This window comes from Odontesthes bonariensis, chromosome 14 (genome assembly GCF_027942865.1).
Source record: "Odontesthes bonariensis isolate fOdoBon6 chromosome 14, fOdoBon6.hap1, whole genome shotgun sequence".
Taxonomy (NCBI): domain Eukaryota; kingdom Metazoa; phylum Chordata; class Actinopteri; order Atheriniformes; family Atherinopsidae; genus Odontesthes; species Odontesthes bonariensis.
The window spans coordinates 1,188,348-1,211,931 of NC_134519.1; the positions used below are offsets into that span (position 1 = coordinate 1,188,348).

Here is a 23,584-nt window from a genome sequence, read left to right on the forward strand (position 1 = left end):
CTGGGGCTCCTGGTTTTGGCTGGGGCTCCTGGTCCTGGCTGGGGCTCCTGGCTGGGGGTCCTGATCCTGGCCGGGGGTCCTGGTCCTGGCTGGGGCTCCTGGTTGGGGGTCCTGATCCTGGCCGGGGGTCCTGGTCCGGGCCGGGGGTCCTGGTCCTGGCTGGGGGTCCTGGTCCTGGCTGGGGGTCCTGGTTGGGGGTCCTGGTCCTGGTTGGGGGTCCTGGTCCTGGCTGGGGGTCCTGGTCCTGGCTGGGGCTCCTGGTTGGGGGTCCTGGTCCTGGCTGGGGGTCCTGGTCCTGGTTGGGGGTCCTGGTCCTGGCTGGGGGGCCTGGTTGGGGGTCCGGGTCCTGGTTCTGGCTGGGGGTCCTGGCTGGGGGTCCTGGTCCTGGCCGGGGGTCCTGATTCTGGCTGGGGGTCCTGGTCCTGGCTGGGGCTCCTGGTTGGGGGTCCTGGTCCTGGCTGGGGCTCCTGGTTGGGGGTCCTGGTCCTGGCTGGGGCTCCTGGTTGGGGGTCCTGGTCCTGGCTGGGGGTCCTGGTCCTGGCTGGGGCTCCTGGTTGGGGGTCCTGGTCCTGGCTGGGGCTCCTGGTTGGGGGTCCTGGTCCTGGCTGGGGCTCCTGGTTGGGGGTCCTGGTCCTGGCTGGGGGTCCTGGTCCTGGCTGGGGGGCCTGGTTGGGGGTCCGGGTCCTGGTCCTGGCCGGGGGTCCTGGTCCTGGCTGGGGGTCCTGGTCCTGGCTGGGGCTCCTGGTTCTGGCTGGGGGTCCTGGTCCTGGCTGGGGGTCCTGGTCCTGGCCGGGGGTCCTGGTCGTGGCTGGGGGTCCTGGTCCTGGCTGGGGCTCCTGGTTCTGGCTGGGGGTCCTGGTCCTGGCTGGGGGTCCTGGCTGGGGGTCCTGGTTCTGGCTGGGGGTCCTGGTTCTGGCCGGGGGTCCTGGTCCTGGCTGGGGCTTCTGGTTGGGGGTTCTGGTTGGGGTCCTGGGGCCCGTATAAACCAGCCTTCTCTCTGTGTGCGCAGGTCACGGAGCCGATGTGAAGTGTGTGGACTGGCATCCCACCAAAGGCCTGGTGGTGTCGGGCAGCAAAGACAGCCAACAGCCCATAAAGTTCTGGGACCCAAAGACCGGACAGAGTCTGGCCACACTGTGAGAGCGGCGCACACACCCACCCACCTGCCTGTTGTTGTCATGGCAACAGGCGGTTCACTCACATGTTTCTCTCCTCAGCCACGCCCACAAGAACACGGTGATGGAGGTGAAGTGGAACCTGAACGGTAACTGGCTGCTGACGGCGTCACGTGACCACCTGTGCAAACTGTTCGACATCCGGAACCTGAAGGAGGAGCTGCAGGTGTTCAGAGGGCACAAGAAGGAGGCCACAGGTGAGCCGAGTGGTGATTGGTGCAGACTGTCGACTCGTTTTCAACAACCGAATCCTTTTTCAAACTGTCGACTCGTTTCTGTTCTGTCGACTCGTTTCTGTTCTGTCGACTCGTTTCTGTTCTGTCGACTCGTTTCTGTTCGTCGACTCGTTTCTGTTCTGTCGACTCGTTTCTGTCTGTCGACTCGTTTCTGTCTGTCGACTCGTTTCTGTTCGTCGACTCGTTTCTGTTCGTCGACTCGTTTCTGTTCTGTCGACTCGTTTCTGTTCTGTCGACTCGTTTCTGTTCTGTCGACTCGTTTCTGTTCTGTCGACTCGTTTCTGACCGTCGACTCGTTTCTGACCGTCGACTCGTTTCTGACCGTCGACTCGTTTCCGACCGTCGACTCGTTTCCGTCCGTCGACTCGTTTCCGTCCGTCGACTCGTTTCCGTCCGTCGACTCGTTTTCGTCCGTCGACTCGTTTTCGTCCGTCGACTCGTTTTCGTCCGTCGACTCGTTTCCGTCCGTCGACTCGTTTCCGACTGTCGACTCGTTTCTGTTCCGTCGACTCGTTTCCGTCCGTCGACTCGTTTCCGACTGTCGACTCGTTCGTGACCGTCGACTCGTTTCTGTCCGTCGACTCGTTTGTGACTGTCGACTCGTTTCTGTCCGTCGACTCGTTCGTGACTGTCGACTCGTTTCCGTCCGTCGACTCGTTTCCGTCCCGACTCGTTTCCGTCCGTCGACTCTTTTCTTTTCCGTCGACTCGTTTCCGTCCGTCGACTCGTTTTCGTCCGTCGACTCGTTTCCGTCCGTCGACTCGTTTCCGACTGTCGACTCTTTTCTGTTCCGTCGACTCGTTTCTGTCCGTCGACTCGTTCGTGACTGTCGACTCGTTTCTGTCCGTCGACTCGTTCGTGACTGTCGACTCGTTTCCGTCCGACTCGTTTCCGACTGTCGACTCGTTCGTGACTGTCGACTCGTTTCTGTCCGTCGACTCGTTTGTGACTGTCGACTCGTTTCTGTCCGTCGACTCGTTCGTGACTGTCGACTCGTTTCCGTCCGTCGACTCGTTTCCGTCCCGACTCGTTTCCGTCCGTCGACTCTTTTCTTTTCCGTCGACTCGTTTCCGTCCGTCGACTCGTTTTCGTCCGTCGACTCGTTTCCGTCCGTCGACTCGTTTCCGTCCGTCGACTCGTTTCCGTCCGTCGACTCGTTTCCGTCCGTCGACTCGTTTCCGACTGTCGACTCTTTTCTGTTCCGTCGACTCGTTTCTGTCCGTCGACTCTTTTCTGTTCCGTCGACTCGTTTCTGTCCGTCGACTCGTTCGTGAGTGTCGACTCGTTTCTGTCCGTCGACTCGTTTCTGTCCGTCGACTCGTTCGTGACTGTCGACTCGTTTCCGTCCGACTCGTTTCCGTCCGACTCGTATCCGTCCGACTCGTTTCCGTCCGACTCGTTTCCGTCCGTCGACTCGTTTTCGTCCGTCGACTCGTTTTCGTCCGTCGACTCGTTTCCTTCAGTCGACTCGTTTCCGTCCGTCGACTCGTTTCCGTCCGTCGACTCGTTTTCGTCCGTCGACTCGTTTTCGTCCGTCGACTCGTTTCCGTCCGTCGACTCGTTTCCGTCCGTCGACTCGTTTCCGTCCGTCGACTCGTTTCCGTCCGTCGACTCGTTTCTGTCCGTCGACTCGTTCGTGACTGTCGACTCGTTCGTGACTGTCGACTCGTTTCTGTCCGTCGACTCGTTCGTGACTGTCGACTCGTTTCCGTCCGACTCGTATCCGTCCGACTCGTTTCCGTCCGACTCGTTTCCGTCCGTCGACTCGTTTTCGTCCGTCGACTCGTTTCCTTCAGTCGACTCGTTTCCGTCCGTCGACTCGTTTCCGTCCGTCGACTCGTTTTCGTCCGTCGACTCGTTTCCGTCCGTCGACTCGTTTCCGTCCGTCGACTCGTTTCCGTCCGTCGACTCGTTTCCGACTGTCGACTCTTTTCTGTTCCGTCGACTCGTTTCTGTCCGTCGACTCTTTTCTGTTCCGTCGACTCGTTTCTGTCCGTCGACTCGTTCGTGAGTGTCGACTCGTTTCTGTCCGTCGACTCGTTTCTGTCCGTCGACTCGTTCGTGACTGTCGACTCGTTTCCGTCCGACTCGTTTCCGTCCGACTCGTATCCGTCCGACTCGTTTCCGTCCGACTCGTTTCCGTCCGTCGACTCGTTTTCGTCCGTCGACTCGTTTTCGTCCGTCGACTCGTTTCCTTCAGTCGACTCGTTTCCGTCCGTCGACTCGTTTCCGTCCGTCGACTCGTTTCCGTCCGTCGACTCGTTTCCGTCCGTCGACTCGTTTTCGTCCGTCGACTCGTTTCCGTCCGTCGACTCGTTTCCGTCCGTCGACTCGTTTCCGTCCGTCGACTCGTTTCCGTCCGTCGACTCGTTTCTGTCCGTCGACTCGTTCGTGACTGTCGACTCGTTCGTGACTGTCGACTCGTTTCTGTCCGTCGACTCGTTCGTGACTGTCGACTCGTTTCCGTCGACTCGTTTCCGTCCGTCGACTCGTTTTCGTCCGTCGACTCGTTTCCTTCAGTCGACTCGTTTCCGTCCGTCGACTCGTTTCCGTCCGTCGACTCGTTTTCGTCCGTCGACTCGTTTTCGTCCGTCGACTCGTTTCCGTCCATGGACTCGTTTCCGTCCGTGAACTCGTTTCCGTCCGTCGACTCGTTTCCGTCCGTCGACTCGTTTCCGACTGTCGATTCGTTTCTGTTCCGTCGACTCGTTTCCGTCTGTCGACTCGTTTCCGTCTGTCGATTCGTTTCTGTTCCGTCGACTCGTTTCCGTCCGTCGACTCGTTTCTGACTGTCGACTCGTTTCTGACCGTCTCTTCCCTTCTTCAGCGGTGGCGTGGCATCCGGTCCATGAGGGTCTATTCGCCAGTGGAGGCTCAGACGGCTCGCTGCTTTTCTGGCACACCGGGTGAGAACAACAAAGCTGATCAGAACCTGATCAGAACCTGATCAGAACCTGAATAGAACCTGAACAGAACCTGAACAGAACCTGTCGGATGTGGTTCTGTTCCTGCATGTTCACTGTTGTTCATGTTGTTTGTGACAGGGTGGAGAAGGAGGTGGGAGGCATGGAGATGGCTCACGAGGGGATGATCTGGAGTCTGGCCTGGCACCCGCTGGGTCACATCCTGTGCTCCGGTTCCAACGACCACACCAGGTAAACACCCTGGGGGGGGGGGGGTCAAACGCCCGGGGGGGGGGTCAAACGCTCGGGGGGTCAAACGCTCGGCGGGTCAAACGCCCGGGGGGGTCAAACGCCCGTGGGGGTCAAACGCCCGGCGGGTCAAACTTCCGGCGGGTCAAACACTCGGGGGGTCAAACACCCGGCGGGTCAAACGCCCGGCGGGTCAAACGCCCGGCGGGTCAAACTTCCGGCGGGTCAAACAGTCGGGGGGTCAAACACCCGGCGGGTCAAACACCCGGGGGGGTCAAACACTCGGGGGGTCAAACACCCGGGGGGGTCAAACACCCGGCGGGTCAAACACCCGGGGGGTCAAACACTCGGGGGGTCAAACACCCGGCGGGTCAAACACCCGGCGGATCAAACGCCCGGCGGGTCAAACACCCGGCGGGTCAAACACCCGGCGGATCAAACGCCCGGCGGGTCAAACGCCCGGCGGGTCAAACACCCGGCGGGTCAAACACCCGGCGGATCAAACGCCCGGCGGGTCAAACGCCCGGCGGGTCAAACACCCGGCGGGTCAAACACCCGGCGGGTCAAACTTCCGGCGGGTCAAACAGTCGGGGGGTCAAACACCCGGCGGGTCAAACACCCGGGGGGGTCAAACACTCGGGGGGTCAAACACCCGGGGGGGTCAAACACCCGGCGGGTCAAACACCCGGGGGGGTCAAACACTCGGGGGGTCAAACACTCGGGGGGTCAAACGCCCGGCGGGTCAAACTTCCGGCGGGTCAAACACTCGGGGGGTCAAACACCCGGCGGGTCAAACACCCGGGGGGGTCAAACACTCGGGGGGTCAAACACCCGGGGGGGGTCAAACACTCGGGGGGTCAAACACTCGGGGGGTCAAACACCCGGGGGGGTCAAACACCCGGCGGGTCAAACTTCCGGCGGGTCAAACACTCGGGGGGTCAAACACCCGGCGGGTCAAACACCTGGGGGGGGTCAAACGCCGGCGGGTCAAACACCCGGGGGGGGTCAAACACCCGGCGGGTCAAACACCCGGGGGGTCAAACACTCGGCCCGGCGGGTCAAACACTCGGCCCGGCGGATTAAACACTCGGCCCGCCGGGTCAAACACCCGGGGGGTCAAACACTCGGGGGGTCAAACACTCGGGGGGTCAAACACCCGGCGGGTCAAACACCCGGCGGATTAAACACTCGGCCCGCCGGGTCAAACACCCGGGGGGTCAAACACCCGGGGGGTCAAACACTCGGGGGGTCAAACACCCGGCGGGTCAAACACCCGGCGGATTAAACACTCGGCCCGCCGGGTCAAACACCCGGGGGGTCAAACACTCGGGGGGTCAAACACTCGGCCCGGCGGGTCAAACACTCGGCGGGTCAAACACTCGGCTCGGCGGGTCAAACACCCGGCGGGTCAAACACTCGGCCCGGCGGGTCAAACACTCGGCCCGGCGGGTCAAACACTCGGGGGGTCAAACACTCGGCCCGGCGGGTCAAACACTCGGGGGGTCAAACACTCGGGGGGTCAAACACTCGGCGGGTCAAACACTCGGCGGGTCAAACACTCGGCGGGTCAAACACTCGGGGGGTCAAACACCCGGCGGGTCAAACACTCGGCGGGTCAAACACTCGGGGGGTCAAACACTCGGCCCGGCGGGTCAAACACTCGGCCCGGCGGGTCAAACACTCGGCGGGTCAAACACTCGGCGGGTCAAACACTCGGCGGGTCAAACACCCGGCGGGTCAAACACTCGGCGGGTCAAACACTCGGCGGGTCAAACACTCGGCGGGTCAAACACTCGGCGGGTCAAACACCCGGCGGGTCAAACACCCGGCGGGTCAAACACTCGGCGGGTCAAACACTCGGCGGGTCAAACACCCGGCGGGTCAAACACTCGGCGGGTCAAACACTCGGCGGGTCAAACACCCGGCGGGTCAAACACCCGGCGGGTCAAACACTCGGCCCGGCGGGTCAAACACTCGGCGGGTCAAACACTCGGCGGGTCAAACACTCGGCGGGTCAAACACCCGGCGGGTCAAACACTCGGCCCGGCGGGTCAAACACTCGGCCCGGCGGGTCAAACACTCGGCCCGGCGGGTCAAACACTCGGCGGGTCAAACACCCGGCGGGTCAAACACTCGGCCCGGCGGGTCAAACACCCGGCGGGTCAAACACTCGGCCCGGCGGGTCAAACACTCGGCGGGTCAAACACTCGGCGGGTCAAACACTCGGCGGGTCAAACACCCGGCGGGTCAAACACTCGGCCCGGCGGGTCAAACACTCGGCCCGGCGGGTCAAACACTCGGCGGGTCAAACACCCGGCGGGTCAAACACTCGGCCCGGCGGGTCAAACACTCGGCGGGTCAAACACTCGGCGGGTCAAACACTCGGCGGGTCAAACACTCGGCGGGTCAAACACCCGGCGGGTCAAACACTCGGCCCGGCGGGTCAAACACCCGGGGGGTCAAACACTCGGCGGGTCAAACACCCGGCGGGTCAAACACTCGGCCCGGCGGGTCAAACACTCGGCCCGGCGGGTCAAACACTCGGGGGGTCAAACACCCGGCGGGTCAAACACTCGGCGGGTTAAACATTCATTAAACATTTGTATTTGTATTGGAGCTCTTTTCGTGTCCCGCTTCTTTAGTAAGTTCTGGACGAGGAACCGGCCTGGGGACAAGATGAGAGACCGTTACAACCTGAACCTTCTGCCTGGGATGTCAGAGGATGGCGTGGAGTACGGTGAGCCGCGGGGGACAAACAACATGAGGATGGATGCGGTGGAGCTTCCTCAGCTGACGGTCCAGTGTTTGTTTGTTTGTTTCAGACGACATGGAGCCCAACAGTGTGGCCGCCATCCCTGGGATGGGCATCCCCGAGCAGCTGAAGGCGGCCATGGAGCAGGAGCAGAGCAGTAAGTGTCACAGCCGGGAGAAGGACCTCTGCTTTCCAACAGCTGTGGTATAACGCAGGTGTGCCCGGTTTCTGCAGGTAAAGATGCCACTCCAGAGGTGGAGATGTCCATCCCCGGGCTGGACTGGGGCATGGACGAGGTGATGGGCAAAGATGCCAAGAAGGTCCCACAGAAGAAGGTTCCTTACGCCAAACCGATCCCAGCACAGTTCCAGCAGGTGAGTGGGCCCCACCTGAGCCCCCTGAGCCCCCTGATGTTCTGTTCTGCAACTGGAAACTGAACGTGGCCCTCTGTCTGCAGGCCTGGGCCGAGAACAAAGTACCCATGATGCCCCCTTCTGGAGATATCCCCAAAGACCGAAAGGTGGAGCAGAAGGTGGAGGGGAAGAAGAAATCGCAGGCAGATATGGAGCAGGAGATGGCGGCGCTGCAGTACACCAACCCCATGCTGCTGGAGGTGAGTGTTGGCCTCGTGCCATAGTACTCCAGCCCCGCGCTGCTGGAGGTGAGTGTTGGCCTCGTGCCGCAGTACACCAACCCCGCGCTGCTGGGGGTGAGTGTTGGCCTCATGCCGCAGCACACCAACCCCGCGCTGCTGGGGGTGAGTGTTGGCCTCGTGCAGCAGTACACCAACCCCGCGCTGCTGGGGGTGAGTGTTGGCCTCATGCCGCAGCACACCAACCCCGCGCTGCTGGGGGTGAGAGTTGGCCTCGTGCAGCAGTACACCAACCCCGCGCTGCTGGGGGTGAGTGTTGGCCTCGTGCAGCAGTACACCAACCCCGCGCTGCTGGGGGTGAGTGTTGGCCTCGTGCAGCAGTACACCAACCCCGCGCTGCTGGAGGTGAGTGTTGGCCTCGTGCCGCAGTACACCAACCCCGCGCTGCTGGAGGTGAGTGTTGGCCTCGTGCCGCAGTACACCAACCCCGCGCTGCTGGAGGTGAGTGTTGGCCTCGTGCCGCAGTACACCAACCCCGCGCTGCTGGGGGTGAGTGTTGGCCTCGTGCCGCAGTACACCAACCCCGCGCTGCTGGAGGTGAGTGTTGGCCTCGTGCCGCAGTACACCAACCCCGCGCTGCTGGGGGTGAGTGTTGGCCTCGTGCCGCAGTACACCAACCCCGCGCTGCTGGGGGTGAGTGTTGGCCTTATGCCCCTTTTCCATCGCCGAGCTAGCCTTACTCTACTCGGTTTGATATAGCGCGACACTGCACGGCACCAGCACCATTTCCTTTTCCACACAAACCGTGACCTGGAAGTGGGCGGAGTCGGCCCGTTCACCACTAACGTGACGTCGGTTTCAGGTGTCTACAAAGTGCCACGCCGCGGTTAGTCAAAAGCAAACACAACGATGGAGTGTAATGTGTAATGCAGTTGACAGTTCATATTGTTTAGTTAAACCAAGCTCTATTTTAAAAAAAACGTACAAAAGTAAGCAGCAGGAATTGTCTATAGCCCCTTTCACACTGAGACCCGCTACCTTAGCGGGTCCAAATTGCACCTTCGACCCGCGTCGAGCAATGTGAACGCTTGGCGTGTCGGTGACCCGTGCCGCCTGAAGCCGAGTTCAGGGGGCGTGGCCTAGTGGCAGAGCGTCACACGAAACACATAAAATGCTGGGCGTGTACAATGACGTAGGCACAAGCCATGCGTCGGAGGTAGGGTTAAATACACCTTGAGGACTCGTTTTTGCAATTGTATATGCAGTTCATGGAGATGTTATTTTACGAGGTGTGGATGGTTACAACGTGGGATGCCGCCGAAGAACATATGCGGAGAATACAAGAGCACTATAGTCCCCGACATGTGGCGGTAAATAACGTCCTCTGCTCGGGGGCTGAGGAGCTCGCGGACCTCCTTGTCTCCCCAGTTGGCCATATTAAAAATTGTCTCGAACTTGATGTAGGCTAAAAAGGAGTGAAACTTGTCCTCACCTGTCGCTGTTGTTCTGAATCAGCTGTCCATTCTGTATTTTAAACTCCTCACGCCACGCCCACGTCCGACCCGCTTCGATTGCGTTCACACCAAACTCGGCTCGGCAAAAAGACTAGGGTCCGACGGGGGTCGAAAGGCGAGTTGAGTTGACGCGGCAGCCCGGGTCGGCAGTGTGTACGCAACAGCGGACACGCTAAATTCGCGGATTAAACGCGGGTTATTCCTCAGTGTGAAAGGGGCTTCAGATACAGGTGGTGACGCCAGTGTTGGTGCCGGTGGAATGCAGATAGCAGCTGCTGCCTCAGCTGCAGATTGCGATGCCAGTGTCGGTTCTGAAGCCTGCGGGATTGGAGGATCTTCGCTGACCTCAGCAACCGAACACTCATCGGTTGCACAAACCGAGTCTTACGGGGAAAAAAAAAGTGTGAACATACGAAACGCATACACGTAACCGCATAGGTGAGACACTGTGCTAGCCTTCCAAAACAGCGTTGTTTGCTAGCTCACTCAGAACAACTTACATGAGACACCTGTGTAACGTTTTACACAAGTTAAAGACTGAACATGTATTTGTTAAGATATAAGCGTTGCACCGAGGGGATAAGAACAACACTTACCATTTTCCATCGCCTCCAACAAAGACGTCGCCGAATCCACGCCGTTCGCCGGGCGGTGCCCGTAAATGCCGTCCATTTGGTCAAACCACTTCCATGTCTTTCGGTTTGACCCACTCCGGCTGTTGTGGTCCTTTACCTGCCGGTAATCACTCTTCAGCTTGTCTCTGCACTGCTGAGAATTCCGGTGATCGCCATGGTTAGCCATCAGCTTGGCTATAGCTAAGCTTCTCATTTCGTGTCGCTCCGTCCAGTATGCGGTCCTCGGCCACCACACACAGAAAGCTCTGCACCTCGCTCACTGTCCATGGGTCGGCTTTCCTTCTCTGGTCTTCCATATTCGTAGTTCTGTTTATTCTCTGTTGCTTTCGCAGGTGTGTTTTCATACATGGCGGGTGATTATTTAAAGCTCCCCGAGCTTCGTTGCGTGTATGACGTAATTTCACCTGACCAATCAGTGGACAGCACTGATCACGTGACGTTTTAGTATCGGCAAGTACCGACTACACCCACCTCTGAAGCAGGTACTAAAAATCGTAACGGTCCCACCTTCAACCCGCGGTGGAAAAGCTCCCAATCAGGGTAGAGCCGTACCGTGCACCGTAACACCATTCAAAGGATATCTGTTGGAACAGGGAAACACGAGTTAATGACCACAATAATATCACATATACATAAAGAGAGTAAAGTGAGGAAAGGTGTGACAGATGAGGCCCCCCAGCAGTCTGGGCCTATAGCAGCTTAACTATGGGATGTTTCAATTCAATTCAATTCAAAAATTCAAATTCAAAAATACTTTATTTATCCCAGAGGGAAATTAAATGTTGATGTAGCTCAATTAAATCAAAGAGTTATTATAGATGCTGATGGCTGTGGGCAGGAAAGATTTCCTGTAGCGGTCCGTTTTGCATCCAAACTGAAGAAGCCTGATCAGGATCACCTGAGCCATAGATAAGTACAGCTGAGTATCATCAGCATAGCAATGGAAATTTATGCCATGCTGTCTAATAATGTTACCTAATGGAAGCATGTATAAAGTGAAAAGAATCGGTCCAAGCACAGAACCCTGGGGAACTCCATGACTTACTCTGGTGTGTGAGGAAGATTCTTCATTTACAAGAACAAACTGAAATCTATCAGATAAATATGACTTAAACCAGCCTAATGCAGTTCCTTTAATCCCAATAACATGTTCAAGTCTCTGTAATAAGATACTGTGATCGACCGTATCAAATGCAGCACTGAGATCCAACAGGACAAGCACAGACACAAGTCCGCTATCAGAGGCTAAGAGGAGATCATTGGTAACTTTCAGCAGTGCTGTTTCTGTGCTATGATGCACTCTGAATCCTGACTGAAACTCTTCAAACACATTATTTCTGTGTAAGTGATCACAAAGCTGAGCTGCAACTATTTTTTCAAGAACTTTAGACATAAAAGGGAGATTGGATATAGGTCTATAATTAGCCAACACTTCTGAATCAAGAGTAGGTTTTTTAAGTAAAGGTTTAATTACAGCAACCTTAAAAGTCTGAGGTACATATCCTGTCAACAAAGACAGATTGATCAAATCCAATATGGAAGTGTCAATTAATGGGAAAACCTCCTTGAACAGTCTGGTTGGGATTGGGTCTAAAACACAAGTTGATGGTTTAGAAGAGACTATTGCTGTCGTTAGTTCAGAGAGATCAACTGGGCAGAAGCCGTCTAAATACAAATCAGGTTCTAAAGATACTTCTAAAGCTGCTGTACTTGATGATACATCACTGATAATAGTGGGAAGGACTCCATCAATCTTCTCTCTGATAGAAACAATTTTATTAATAAAGAAGCTCATGAAATCATCACTGCTGAGAGTTAAAGGAATAACTGGCTCAGCAGAGCTCGGACTCTTAGTCAGACTGGCTACAGTGCTGAAAAGAAACCTGGGATTATTCTTATTCTCTTCTATCAATGATGAATAATAAGCAGTTCTAGCTTTACGAAGGGCTTTCTTATACATTGTTAAACTATCTTTCCAGACTAACTGAGACTCTTCTAAATTAGAGGAACGCCACTGTCTCTCCAGCTTTCTTGCAGTCTGCTTTAAAGCACGCAGCTGTGAATTATACCAAGGAGCCAACCTCTTCTGACTGATTACCTTCCTTTTCAGAGGGGCAACATTGTCCAGTGCTGTACTCAGAAACTGTATAGTCAAGTAATGTAAACTCAAAGGTTATCAGAAAATGGTCAGATAAGACAGAGTTATGAGGGAACACTGTTAACTGTTCACTCTCAATGCCATAAGTCAGCACAAGATCAAGGGTGTGATTAAGGCAGTGAGTCGCTCTGTGAACACTCTGAGAAAATCCAATAGAGTCCAATATAGAATTAAAGTTCATATTCAGGCTGTCATTTTCAACATCTACATGAATATTAAAGTCACCCACTACAATGACTTTATCTGTACTCAGCACTAACTGGGATAAAAACTCTGAGAATTCAGACAGAAACTCAGAATAAGGGCCAGGTGGACGATACACAACAACAAACACAAGAGGTTTCTGGGATTTCCACTTTGGGAAAAACTGAGAATCAGAGATTCAAAAGAGCTCAAACTAATCTTGGGTCTGGGACTGATGAGTAACCCTGATCTGAAGATAGCTGCCACTCCTCCTCCTCTGCCTGTGGTTCCAGGAACGTGAACATTTAAACAGTCAGAGGGAGTTGCTTCATTAATGCTAACATGATGCTAACATGATGCTAACATGATCCTCCTGCTGCAGCCAGGTTTCTGTAAGACAAAATATATCAATATGATGATCACAAATCAACTCATTCACTAACAGAGACTTGGAAAGGAGAGATCTGATATTCAGCAAACCACATTTAATAGTTTGATGTTTTTGTTCAGTTAAAGTTTAAGTCTCTCAGTTAAACTCCGAGCGTTCTCCGAGCGTTCTCAGAGCGTTCTCAGAGCGTTCTCAGAGCGTTCTGTTCTCAGAGCGTTCTGTTCTCCGAGCGTTCTCAGAGCGTTCTCAGAGCGTTCTCAGAGCGTTCTCAGAGCGTTCTGTTCTCAGAGCGTTCTCAGAGCGTTCTGTTCTCCGAGCGTTCTCAGAGCGTTCTCAGAGCGTTCTCAGAGCGTTCTGTTCTCCGAGCGTTCTCCGAGCGTTCTCCGAGCGTTCTCAGAGCGTTCTCAGAGCGTTCTCAGAGCGTTCTCCGAGCGTTCTCCGAGCGTTCTCAGAGCGTTCTCAGAGCGTTCTCAGAGCGTTCTCAGAGCGTTCTCAGAGCGTTCTGTTCTCAGAGCGTTCTCAGAGCGTTCTGTTCTCAGAGCGTTCTGTTCTCAGAGCGTTCTCAGAGCGTTCTCAGAGCGTTCTGTTCTCCGAGCGTTCTGTTCTCCGAGCGTTCTGTTCTCAGAGCGTTCTCAGAGCGTTCTCAGAGCGTTCTCCGAGCGTTCTCCGAGCGTTCTCCGAGCGTTCTCCGAGCGTTCTCAGAGCGTTCTCAGAGCGTTCTCAGAGCGTTCTGTTCTCAGAGCGTTCTGTTCTCCGAGCGTTCTGTTCTCCGAGCGTTCTCAGAGCGTTCTCAGAGCGTTCTCAGAGCGTTCTGTTCTCAGAGCGTTCTGTTCTCAGAGCGTTCTGTTCTCAGAGCGTTCTCCGAGCGTTCTCAGAGCGTTCTGTTCTCCGAGCGTTCTCCGAGCGTTCTCAGAGCGTTCTGTTCTCAGAGCGTTCTGTTCTCCGAGCGTTCTCAGAGCGTTCTCAGAGCGTTCTCAGAGCGTTCTCAGAGCGTTCTGTTCTCCGAGCGTTCTCAGAGCGTTCTCAGAGCGTTCTCAGAGCGTTCTGTTCTCAGAGCGTTCTCAGAGCGTTCTCAGAGCGTTCTCAGAGCGTTCTGTTCTCAGAGCGTTCTCAGAGCGTTCTGTTCTCAGAGCGTTCTCAGAGCGTTCTCAGAGCGTTCTGTTCTCAGAGCGTTCTCAGAGCGTTCTCAGAGCGTTCTGTTCTCCGAGCGTTCTCAGAGTGTTCTCAGAGCGTTCTCAGAGCGTTCTGTTCTCCGAGCGTTCTGTTCTCCGAGCGTTCTGTTCTCAGAGCGTTCTCAGAGCGTTCTGTTCTCCGAGCGTTCTGTTCTCAGAGCGTTCTCAGAGCGTTCTCAGAGCGTTCTGTTCTCAGAGCGTTCTCAGAGCGTTCTCAGAGCGTTCTGTTCTCAGAGCGTTCTGTTCTCCGAGCGTTCTGTTCTCCGAGCGTTCTCAGAGCGTTCTCAGAGCGTTCTGTTCTCAGAGCGTTCTGTTCTCCGAGCGTTCTCCGAGCGTTCTCCGAGCGTTCTCAGAGCGTTCTGTTCTCCGAGCGTTCTCCGAGCGTTCTCCGAGCGTTCTCAGAGCGTTCTGTTCTCCGAGCGTTCTCCGAGCGTTCTCTTCCACACAGAACATGTTCTCATCTGTGTTCTGGTTCTGTGTCTCTGCAGCAAATGAAGATGAACCAGATGAACCCAGATGGATCCATGGGCTCTATGCCCCCCTTCTCTGGCCCTGGAGGTCCCGGTGGGGGCCCCATGCCTCCTGGCCAGCAGGGCTTCGCTCCTAACATGCCTCCCCAGCAGATGCCCAACAACATGGGGCCCCCCATGGGCCCCGGAGGCATGCAGCCCCCTTTCATGCAGCCTGGACAGATGGGGCCACCTTCCGGACCCCAGTCTCATCAGGGACCCCCTCAGAGCATGGGACCATCAGACATGCAGGGGCCACAGAGACATCCTGGCCCTCCAAGAAACATGGGCCCTCAAGGGCCTCATGGTATGGGACCCAGAGGGATGCAGGGGCCCCCCGGGGGGATGATGGGTCCCCCTTCTCGAGGAATGGGTCCAAGGGACCCTCAGGGGCCCCCACCTCAAGGGGGAATGATGCCACCTCAAGGGAACATGATGGGCCCCCAGGGCCCTATGCAGGGTGGGATGATGGGGCCCCCAACCAGGACACATGGCAACATGCCAAACAACTATGGGATGGGCAACATGCAAGGGCCCCCAGGAGGGATGCATGGACCTCCTGGAAACATGCAGGGGCCCCCTGGGAACATGCAAGGACCCCATGGAAACTTACAGGGGCCCCCAGGTAACATGCAGGGACCCCATGGAAACATGCAGGGACCCCCAGGTAACATGCAAGGACCCCATGGAAACATGCAGGGGCCCCCAGGTAACATGCAAGGTCCCCATGGAAACATGCAGGGACCCCCAGGTAACATGCAAGGACCCCATGGAAGCATGCAGGAGCCCCCGTACATGCAGCACCAGGTGAGGTCAGGGGCCCCGGTCCAGGATCTGTGGGTTTAAGGTGGGGGAGATGGATTAACTCTGTTTTGGTCTCTGCAGGGTCAGAACTCGGGCCCCATGATGCACGGGATGGGCCAGCAGGGCCCCAACAGCAAAGGTAAAAGAAAACGTTTTTACAGTGAGGTCCCTCAGGGCCCCGTTTCAGGCCCCCTGGTATTTCTTCACTGGTCTGTCTTCAGGCAGGGTGCTTATGCAAGTCTTGAAAGTCTTAATAAGTATGGAAAATAAATGTATGGTAGGATGTTACAGTATGCTGAAAGGCATTGTGAAATGAGAAATAGGAAGGTCGGCTATAAAACTATAATTTTACTAACTGGTCTCGTACTTATTAGGTTAGGTTCGCCTAATGGGATGAGATGTGAGTGCAGAGACTGAATTCTACAGACATTCATTCATCCATTCATTTTTTTTTTATAGATAGTTTTTGTGACACTTGTTTGATGTGAAATTCATGTACTTGTGATTTTCATGTTTTGAAACGTTTTCATCAGTAAAAGCATAATTTACTGTGAATAATGCATTTGTTCATTGAATACTAGCCTATAAAAATGAACATTTCTAATAAACACAGTTGGTACCAATGAAGTAGGCTCACAAGTTACAAGCACATAAAGTTAAGGTGTTGGGGAAAAAAGTATCAGTTTTAAAAAAGTCTGGAATTTTAATTTGGACAAAGAGCGAGCACCCTGTTCAGGGGCCCCACAGGTTTGTTTTTCTTAAGAAGCCTTTGATCATTGCTAAGAGCAGCTGTTCTCTCCTCTTATAAATAGGAGACCCTCGGGGGCCACCACCCAAACACCACATGGGCCCTCCAGACCGACAGGGCCCCGGGGGGCCCGACCAGGGTTCTGGACCGTACTGGGAGGGCAGCCAGCAGGGACGACGCGGGCCGCAGGACTTTGACGGAGGACAGGACTTCCACGGGAGAGGAGACCCGGAGGGCTGGAGACCCGGTCCGGGGTACCAAGGGGGCGGAGGCGGGGGCCACAGAGGGGGAGGGCACCGAGGAGGGGGCGGGAACGGGGGTAACTGGGCCTCGGAGGAGCGCTTTGGTGGGGGAGAGTTCAGAGGACGGAGGGAAGACAGGTGAGAGTCCAAAATGGAGGGTTCTGACTGAGTACTGAACTGGTTCTGTGTCTGAACTGGACTGGATTCTGTCCCAGGTTCCGAGGCGGCGGCTCCGGCCGGACCGGGGGCCGAAGTTACCCCGACGAGTACGGCAGCCAGGAGGAGGGCTACGATACCGAGGAAGTGGGGCGAGGCTGGGACACGGGGGCCCGAGGGAGGCCGCCGCGAGGAGGGGGTCCACCGAGAGGAGGAGGTGAGGGGCCGGGGGGGGCCGGAGGGGGATCCACCGAGAGGAGGAGGTGAGGGGCCGGGGGGGGCCGGAGGCCGCCGCGAGGAGGAGGTGAGGGGCCGGGGGGGGCCGGAGGGGGGTCCACCGAGAGGAGGAGGTGAGGGGCCGGGGGGGGCCGGAGGGGGGTCCACCGAGAGGAGGAGGTGAGGGGCCGGGGGGGGCGGGGGGGCCGGAGGCCGCCGCGAGGAGGGGGTCCACCGAGAGGAGGAGGTGAGGGGCCGGGGGGGGCGGGGGGGCCGGAGGCCGCCGCGAGGAGGGGGTCCACCGAGAGGAGGTGAGGGGCCGGGGTGGGGGGGGGGGGGGGGCCGGAGGCCGCCGCGAGGAGGGGGTCCACCGAGAGGAGGAGGTGAGGGGGCGGGGGGGGCCGGAGGGGGGCCGGAGGGGGGTCCACCGCGAGGAGGAGGTGAGGGGGCCGGAGGGGGGTCCACCGAGAGGAGGAGGTGAGGGGCCCCACCGAGAGGAGGAGGTGAGGGGCCGGGGGGGGCCGGAGGGGGGTCCACCGAGAGGAGGAGGTGAGGGGCCGGGGGGGTCCGGAGGGGGGTCCACCGAGAGGAGGAGGTGAGGGGCCGGGGGGGTCCGGAGGGGGCCGGAGGGGGGTCCACCGAGAGGAGGAGGTGAGGGGCCGGGGGGGGCCGGAGGGGGGTCCACCGAGAGGAGGAGGTGAGGGGCCGGAGGGGGGTCCACCGAGAGGAGGAGGTGAGGGGCCGGGGGGGTCCGGAGGGGGCCGGAGGGGGGTCCACCGAGAGGAGGAGGTGAGGGGCCGGGGGGGTCCGGAGGGGGCCGGAGGGGGGTCCACCGAGAGGAGGAGGTGAGGGGCCCCACCAAGAGGAGGAGGTGAGGGGCCGGGGGGGGCCGGAGGGGGGTCCACCGAGAGGAGGGGCCGGGGGGGTCCGGAGGGGGCCGGAGGGGGGTCCGGAGGGGGCCGGAGGGGGGTCCACCGAGAGGAGGAGGTGAGGGGCCGGGGGGGTCTGGGGGGGCCGGGGGGGTTCTGCTCAGAGGAAATGTTCTGAAAGGGTCCGTTCCCTGGTTCTGGTTCGGATCTCTTAGACTTTCTTTATTGTCATCGCACAGAAAACACAGGCGAGTCTTGACAACGAAATGTCGTTCTTGGCTTCCGGTCAACAGATTTTAGATGCTAAACAGTACGATACAATATAAATAGGTATGCAAGTGCTATGTGCCGGCACAACAAATAAAATACACTTAGTGCAAAAATATTGCACTCAGCCTTAGGGAACAAACAGAAGCGTGTCGATCAGACGTCAGATGGATCAATAACTCTGTAGGGTTCTGTATGGGTCTGTAGGGTTCTGTATGGGTTCTGTATGGGACGGTAGGGTTCTGTATGGGTCTGTAGGGTTCTGTATGGGTTCTGTATGGGACGGTAGGGTTCTGTATGGGTTCTGTAGGGTTCTGTATGGGACGGTAGGGTTCTGTATGGGTTCTGTATGGGACGGTAGGGTTCTGTATGGGTTCTGTAGGGTTCTGTATGGGACGGTAGGGTTCTGTATGGGTCTGTATGGGTTCTGTATGGGACTGTAGGGTTCTGTATGGGACTGTAGGGTTCTGTATGGGTCTGTATGGGTTCTGTATGGGACTGTAGGGTTCTGTATGGGACTGTAGGGTTCTGTATGGGACGGTAGGGTTCTGTATGGGACGGTAGGGTTCTGTATGGGTTCTGTAGGGTTCTGTATGGGACGGTAGGGTTCTGTATGGGTCTGTATGGGTTCTGTATGGGACTGTAGGGTTCTGTATGGGACTGTAGGGTTCTGTATGGGTCTGTATGGGTTCTGTATGGGACTGTAGGGTTCTGTATGGGACTGTAGGGTTCTGTATGGGTCTGTATGGGTTCTGTATGGGACTGTAGGGTTCTGTATGGGACTGTAGGGTTCTGTATGGGACGGTAGGGTTCTGTATGGGACTGTAGGGTTCTGTATGGGTTCTGTATGGGACGGTAGGGGTCTGTATGGGTTCTATAGGGTTCTGTATGGGACGGTAGGGTTCTGTATGGGTCTGTATGGGTTCTGTAGGGTTCTGTATGGGACGGTAGGGGTCTGTATGGGTTCTGTATGGGACGGTAGGGGTCTGTATGGGTTCTGTAGGTTTCTGTAGGGTTCTGTATGGGACGGTAGGGGTCTGTATGGGTTCTGTAGGGTTCTGTATGGGACGGTAGGGGTCTGTATGGGTTCTGTAGGGTTCTGTATGGGTTCTGTGGGTCTGTAGGGTTCTGTATGGGACTGTAGGGTTCTGTATGGGACGGTAGGGTTCTGTATGGGACTGTAGGGTTCTGTATGGGTTCTGTATGGGACGGTAGGGGTCTGTATGGGTTCTGTAGGGTTCTGTATGGGACGGTAGGGTTCTGTATGGGTCTGTATGGGTTCTGTATGGGACTGTAGGGTTCTGTATGGGACGGTAGGGTTCTGTATGGGACGGTAGGGTTCTGTATGGGACTGTAGGGTTCTGTATGGGTTCTGTATGGGACGGTAGGGGTCTGTATGGGTTCTGTAGGGTTCTGTATGGGACGGTAGGGTTCTGTATGGGTCTGTATGGGTTCTGTAGGGTTCTGTATGGGACGGTAGGGGTCTGTATGGGTTCTGTAGGGTTCTGTATGGGACGGTAGGGTTCTGTATGGGACTGTAGGGTTCTGTATGGGACGGTAGGGTTCTGTATGGGACGGTAGGGTTCTGTATGGGACTGTAGGGTTCTGTATGGGACGGTAGGGTTCTGTATGGGACGGTAGGGTTCTGTATGGGACTGTAGGGTTCTGTATGGGTTCTGTATGGGACGGTAGGGGTCTGTATGGGTTCTGTATGGGACGGTAGGGTTCTGAATGGGTCTGTATGGGTTCTGTAGGGTTCTGTATGGGACGGTAGGGGTCTGTATGGGTTCTGTAGGGTTCTGTAGGGTTCTGTATGGGACGGTAGGGTTCTGTATGGGTTCTGTAGGGTTCTGTATGGGACGGTAGGGGTCTGTATGGGTTCTGTAGGGTTCTGTATGGGACGGTAGGGGTCTGTATGGGTTCTGTAGGGTTCTGTATGGGACGGTAGGGGTCTGTATGGGTTCTGTAGGGTTCTGTATGGGTTCTGTGGGGTTCTGTGGGACTGTAGGGTTCTGTATGGGACTGTAGGGTTCTGTATGGGTTCTGTATGGGTTCTGTACGGGTCTGTTTGGTTCTGTTTGGGTCTGACCGTGGCCCCTCTCCCCTCTCAGGTCATGACGGGTACCGGGACGGGCAGCAGATGCACGACGGCGCGGCTCCGGCCGGCCGGGAGCGCCCGTCCTCTCTGCAGGGGATGGACATGGCGTCTCTGCCGCCCCGCAAGCGTCCCTGGCAGGACGGGCCGGGAACCGGGGACCCCCGAGAGAGAGAGTCACCGGGGGCCGAAGGAGGTAACGTGCACGCACACATGCACACACACATATATATACACATGCACATATACACATGCACACACACACATATATATATATATATATATATATATATACACACACAGCACACACACATGCACACGCACACATGCACATATAGACATGCCCACACACATGTGCACGTTTATAAAGCATCTCCTTTCAGTTTTACTGCATTTTCCCCTCTTTTCTCTAACGCTGGTCCTCTCTTCTCGGGCTCTGCAGGTCGCCCTCCTCAGAGGGACGACGGCGGTTACGGTCCGTCCGGCCGGGGCCGGGGCGGCTGGGGGCCCGGAGGGGGCCCGGGCCCCAGGAGAGGAGGACCTCCTCCCAGAGGGGCTCCGAGGGGCAGCGTTCGGGGCCGGTAGTCCTGAAGAGAACCGTAGAAAAGCTCCCATGATCCTCCCCGCCGGCTCCTCCAGACCTGAAAGCGGACTCTGACAGACCTCCGGACTGACTTTGGTCACGTGACCCGTGCAGGTGGCGGTCTGTGGCGGCGCTTACCTGAGCCACGGCTGGGGGAGGCGTGTGGAAGTCCTGTTTGTATCTTTTATGGCAGCTCGTCTGCAGCTTTTTGTAACAGATTTCTAAGTGTTTGTGTTTCCACGAGGTGGACAATAAAGATTCAGCCCTGCGCCGCCTCCCGCTCCTCTCTGAACCGGGCCCGGGTCTGCAGGGAGCCCAGACACGGACCGGTTCTGATCCACTGACTCCCAGCCACAACCTCACTGTTTATAACCACTAAGAACCACAGGACCGGGTCCAGCTCTAAGGTCCTCACACACAGAAACATGTGAGAAAGTCAGCGGGTCAGAACCGTCCATCACTGAGGACCCGGAGAAGAGTTTATTTATCATTCACTGACATCTGGAGCGGTTCTGTTCCACCTGGGCCCCCCCACTGGCCCCCCGCTGGGCTTAATAATGAGCCAACATGAAATAAACCCGTGTTTTGTTACTTCAACATGTTCAGAATCTTTATTTTCATTCATTCAGCATTAATAAAATATACAAATTATCATGAGGAACGCGTTCAGCAGAACCAGGTGTGACTCCACCTGAAACCAAACAGTATTTGTCTCTGTCACACCTGAGCAGGTAAAGTTTTTCTGGTCCCAGATCAACTGATTCACACTGAGCAGAGAAATGTCCCGGCCCGGCCCGGTCCCGGTCAGATGGGCATGGTTTTCCCGGTGACGGTCCTTTTGATGGCGGACGCCGCCATGCCCCCCATGAAGCGGATCCCGGCGCTCCCCCCGGGCAGCAGCGACACGACGGAGCCGAGGATGACGGCGACCTGCAAGGCGGCTCCCAGCGCGGTCAGCGCGGTGCTGTGGAGGCTCAGCGCCGCGTACAGAGTCCCTCCCAGGGCGCACAGGTACACCGCGGCCCCCGGGGAGGTGGGCAGGCCGGCGGCCAGTCTGCTCGGCCCCCGCAGGACCGCCACGGCCGCGATGGCGAACAGCGATCCGAGCGACCACAGCAGCGCGAACTTCCGGGCGTAGAGCAGCAGCAGCGGCGCGTAGAGCGCCGACAGCCCGAAGCACAGCGCGGAGAACAGGGCGCACACCCCGCAGGCCACCAGCCGCTGCCGGCGGCCCATGCCCGGCAGGCAGGGGTCCGGCTCGGCCGACCACGGCCAGGAGAACCCGCTGTTCCCGCTGGAGCTCTGGCTGGAAGGACCGCCGCCGCGGCCTCTGGACCACCGCCCGAACCAGCTTCCCGGCACCGGCTCCGGGTCCTCCATGTCCAGCGTGGTGCTGGAGCTGGACTGGGAGATGGTCTTGGCGCCGCCACCTTTGGACTGGGCCAAATATTCCTGCAGCTGCCGGTTCAGTTCCGCCATGACGCTGGAAGCTAACCGGCTAACAGCTAGCAGCTACTACTTCTTCTTCTTCTTGTAATTTATTACAGAATCCGTAATGTTGCATTACCGCCACCAACGGTACAATTATGTAACTGCGGGTGTGGAGCGTCGACGGAGTGACACAATTAAATTAAATTAAAAAAAAATTTCAATTGGAAAATAAAAAGAAATAGACAAATAAATAAACAATTCACTAAATAAAAAAATAAAATAAATCCTTTCAAAAAGTCCTGTAGTCTTTAAGAATTAAACACAAATCTCCAAGCTGAGGGCACAGAAAAGGAAAGTATTCCCTCAGGAGAGAGCCAGCTAGCAGCTGTTCTTCTTCACTGGTTTTTATTCCCGTGAGTTTCTGGCGCTTCACTGCCTGAGCAGAAGTAAAGCTCCACGTGGAAGTCCAACAAGATCAATAACTGACGTAATATAACCGCAAAATATCCAGATGAATCAATCAGACTTTATTATATCCAAGATTATTGAGAAAGTTGTATTTAACCAGCTCAACGACTTTCTGAATGAAAGTGGAAGTCTTGATAAGTTTCAATCAGGCTTCAGACGTCATCACAGCACTGAAACAGCTCTGGTCAAAGTGTTAAACGACATCAGGTTGAATACTGATTCTGGTAATGTTTCAGTCCTGGTTCTGTTGGACCTCAGCGCTGCGTTTGATACTGTAGATCACAGAATCCTGTTGCACAGGCTGGAAACTGGGTTGGACTTTCTGGAGCGGTCCTTAACCGGTTCAGGTCCTACTTAGAAGGCCGGAGTTATTTTGTTACTATTGGCAGCTATGAATCTGAGCGAGTGGCCATGACTTGTGGAGTCCCCCAGGGGTCAATTCTTGGACCTCTTCTGTTTAACTTGTATATGCTCCCTTTGGGTCAGATATTGCAGAATTTTAACATATATTATCACAGTTATGCAGACGATACACAACTTTATGTGTCTCTGTCACCATGGCGACTGCAGCCCAGCAGACGTTCTGTGTCAGTGTCTGGAGGAAGTAAACACCTGGATGAGAGAGAATTTTCTACAATTAAATGAAGACAAAACTGAGATCATTCTGTTTGGGAGCAAAGAGAAGAGGGTCAGCGTTGGTACATATCTTGAGACTCGGGACCTTACAATCACTGACCGAGTTGGTAACCTGGGAGTGTTGATAGACTCAGATCTGACTTTCAGCAGCCACATCAAAGCTGTCACCAAGGCAGCTTTTTACCACCTCAGAAACATCAACAGAATTAAAGGTTTCCAGGAGAAACTCATCCATGCATTCATCTCCAGCAGACTCCATCACTGTAACGCTCTTTTAACTGGACTTCCCACAAAGAGCATTAAACATCTGCAGCTCATCCAGAACGCTGCTGCTGGAGTTTTAACCCGGACTAAGAGATCTGAACACATCACAGCAGCTTTAAAATCTTTACTCTGGCTTCCAGTCAGTCACAGAATAGATTTTAAAAGCCTGCTGATGGTTTACAATCTGTGATCTGTTCTGAGAATATAAAGCCAGCAGAGCTCTTAGATCCAAGGACTCAGGTCAGCTGGTCCAGTCCAGAGTCCAGACTAAACATGGAGAAGCAGCATTTAGCTGTTATGCTGCTAACAAGTGGAACAAACTGCCAGTGGAGATTAAAC

The 23,584-nt window shown here is 56.1% G+C and overlaps 2 protein-coding genes across 2 annotated transcripts in view; one reads left to right on the forward strand and one right to left on the reverse strand.

The window, feature by feature from the left end:
• wdr33 (WD repeat domain 33) overlaps window positions 1–21,043 on the forward strand; it is a 35,238-nt gene extending 14,195 nt beyond the window's left edge. Inside the window, exons 8-21 of the mRNA XM_075482469.1 lie at window positions 1,010–1,136; window positions 1,218–1,372; window positions 4,239–4,317; window positions 4,456–4,566; window positions 7,206–7,300; window positions 7,386–7,472; window positions 7,550–7,689; window positions 7,773–7,928; window positions 14,446–15,273; window positions 15,352–15,409; window positions 16,083–16,398; window positions 16,476–16,633; window positions 19,880–20,059; window positions 20,306–21,043. Coding sequence (XP_075338584.1) covers window positions 1,010–1,136; window positions 1,218–1,372; window positions 4,239–4,317; window positions 4,456–4,566; window positions 7,206–7,300; window positions 7,386–7,472; window positions 7,550–7,689; window positions 7,773–7,928; window positions 14,446–15,273; window positions 15,352–15,409; window positions 16,083–16,398; window positions 16,476–16,633; window positions 19,880–20,059; window positions 20,306–20,448 — 2,633 coding nt within the window. The 3' untranslated portion in view covers window positions 20,449–21,043. The remainder of the gene's footprint in view (window positions 1–1,009; window positions 1,137–1,217; window positions 1,373–4,238; window positions 4,318–4,455; window positions 4,567–7,205; window positions 7,301–7,385; window positions 7,473–7,549; window positions 7,690–7,772; window positions 7,929–14,445; window positions 15,274–15,351; window positions 15,410–16,082; window positions 16,399–16,475; window positions 16,634–19,879; window positions 20,060–20,305) is intronic.
• sft2d3 (SFT2 domain containing 3) lies at window positions 21,033–21,979 on the reverse strand. The gene has a single exon (XM_075482481.1). It carries the CDS (start codon window positions 21,923–21,925, stop codon window positions 21,251–21,253), a length of 675 nt encoding a protein of 224 aa, XP_075338596.1. The 5' UTR covers window positions 21,926–21,979; the 3' UTR covers window positions 21,033–21,250.
• Between the last annotated feature and the right edge of the window lie 1,605 nt (window positions 21,980–23,584).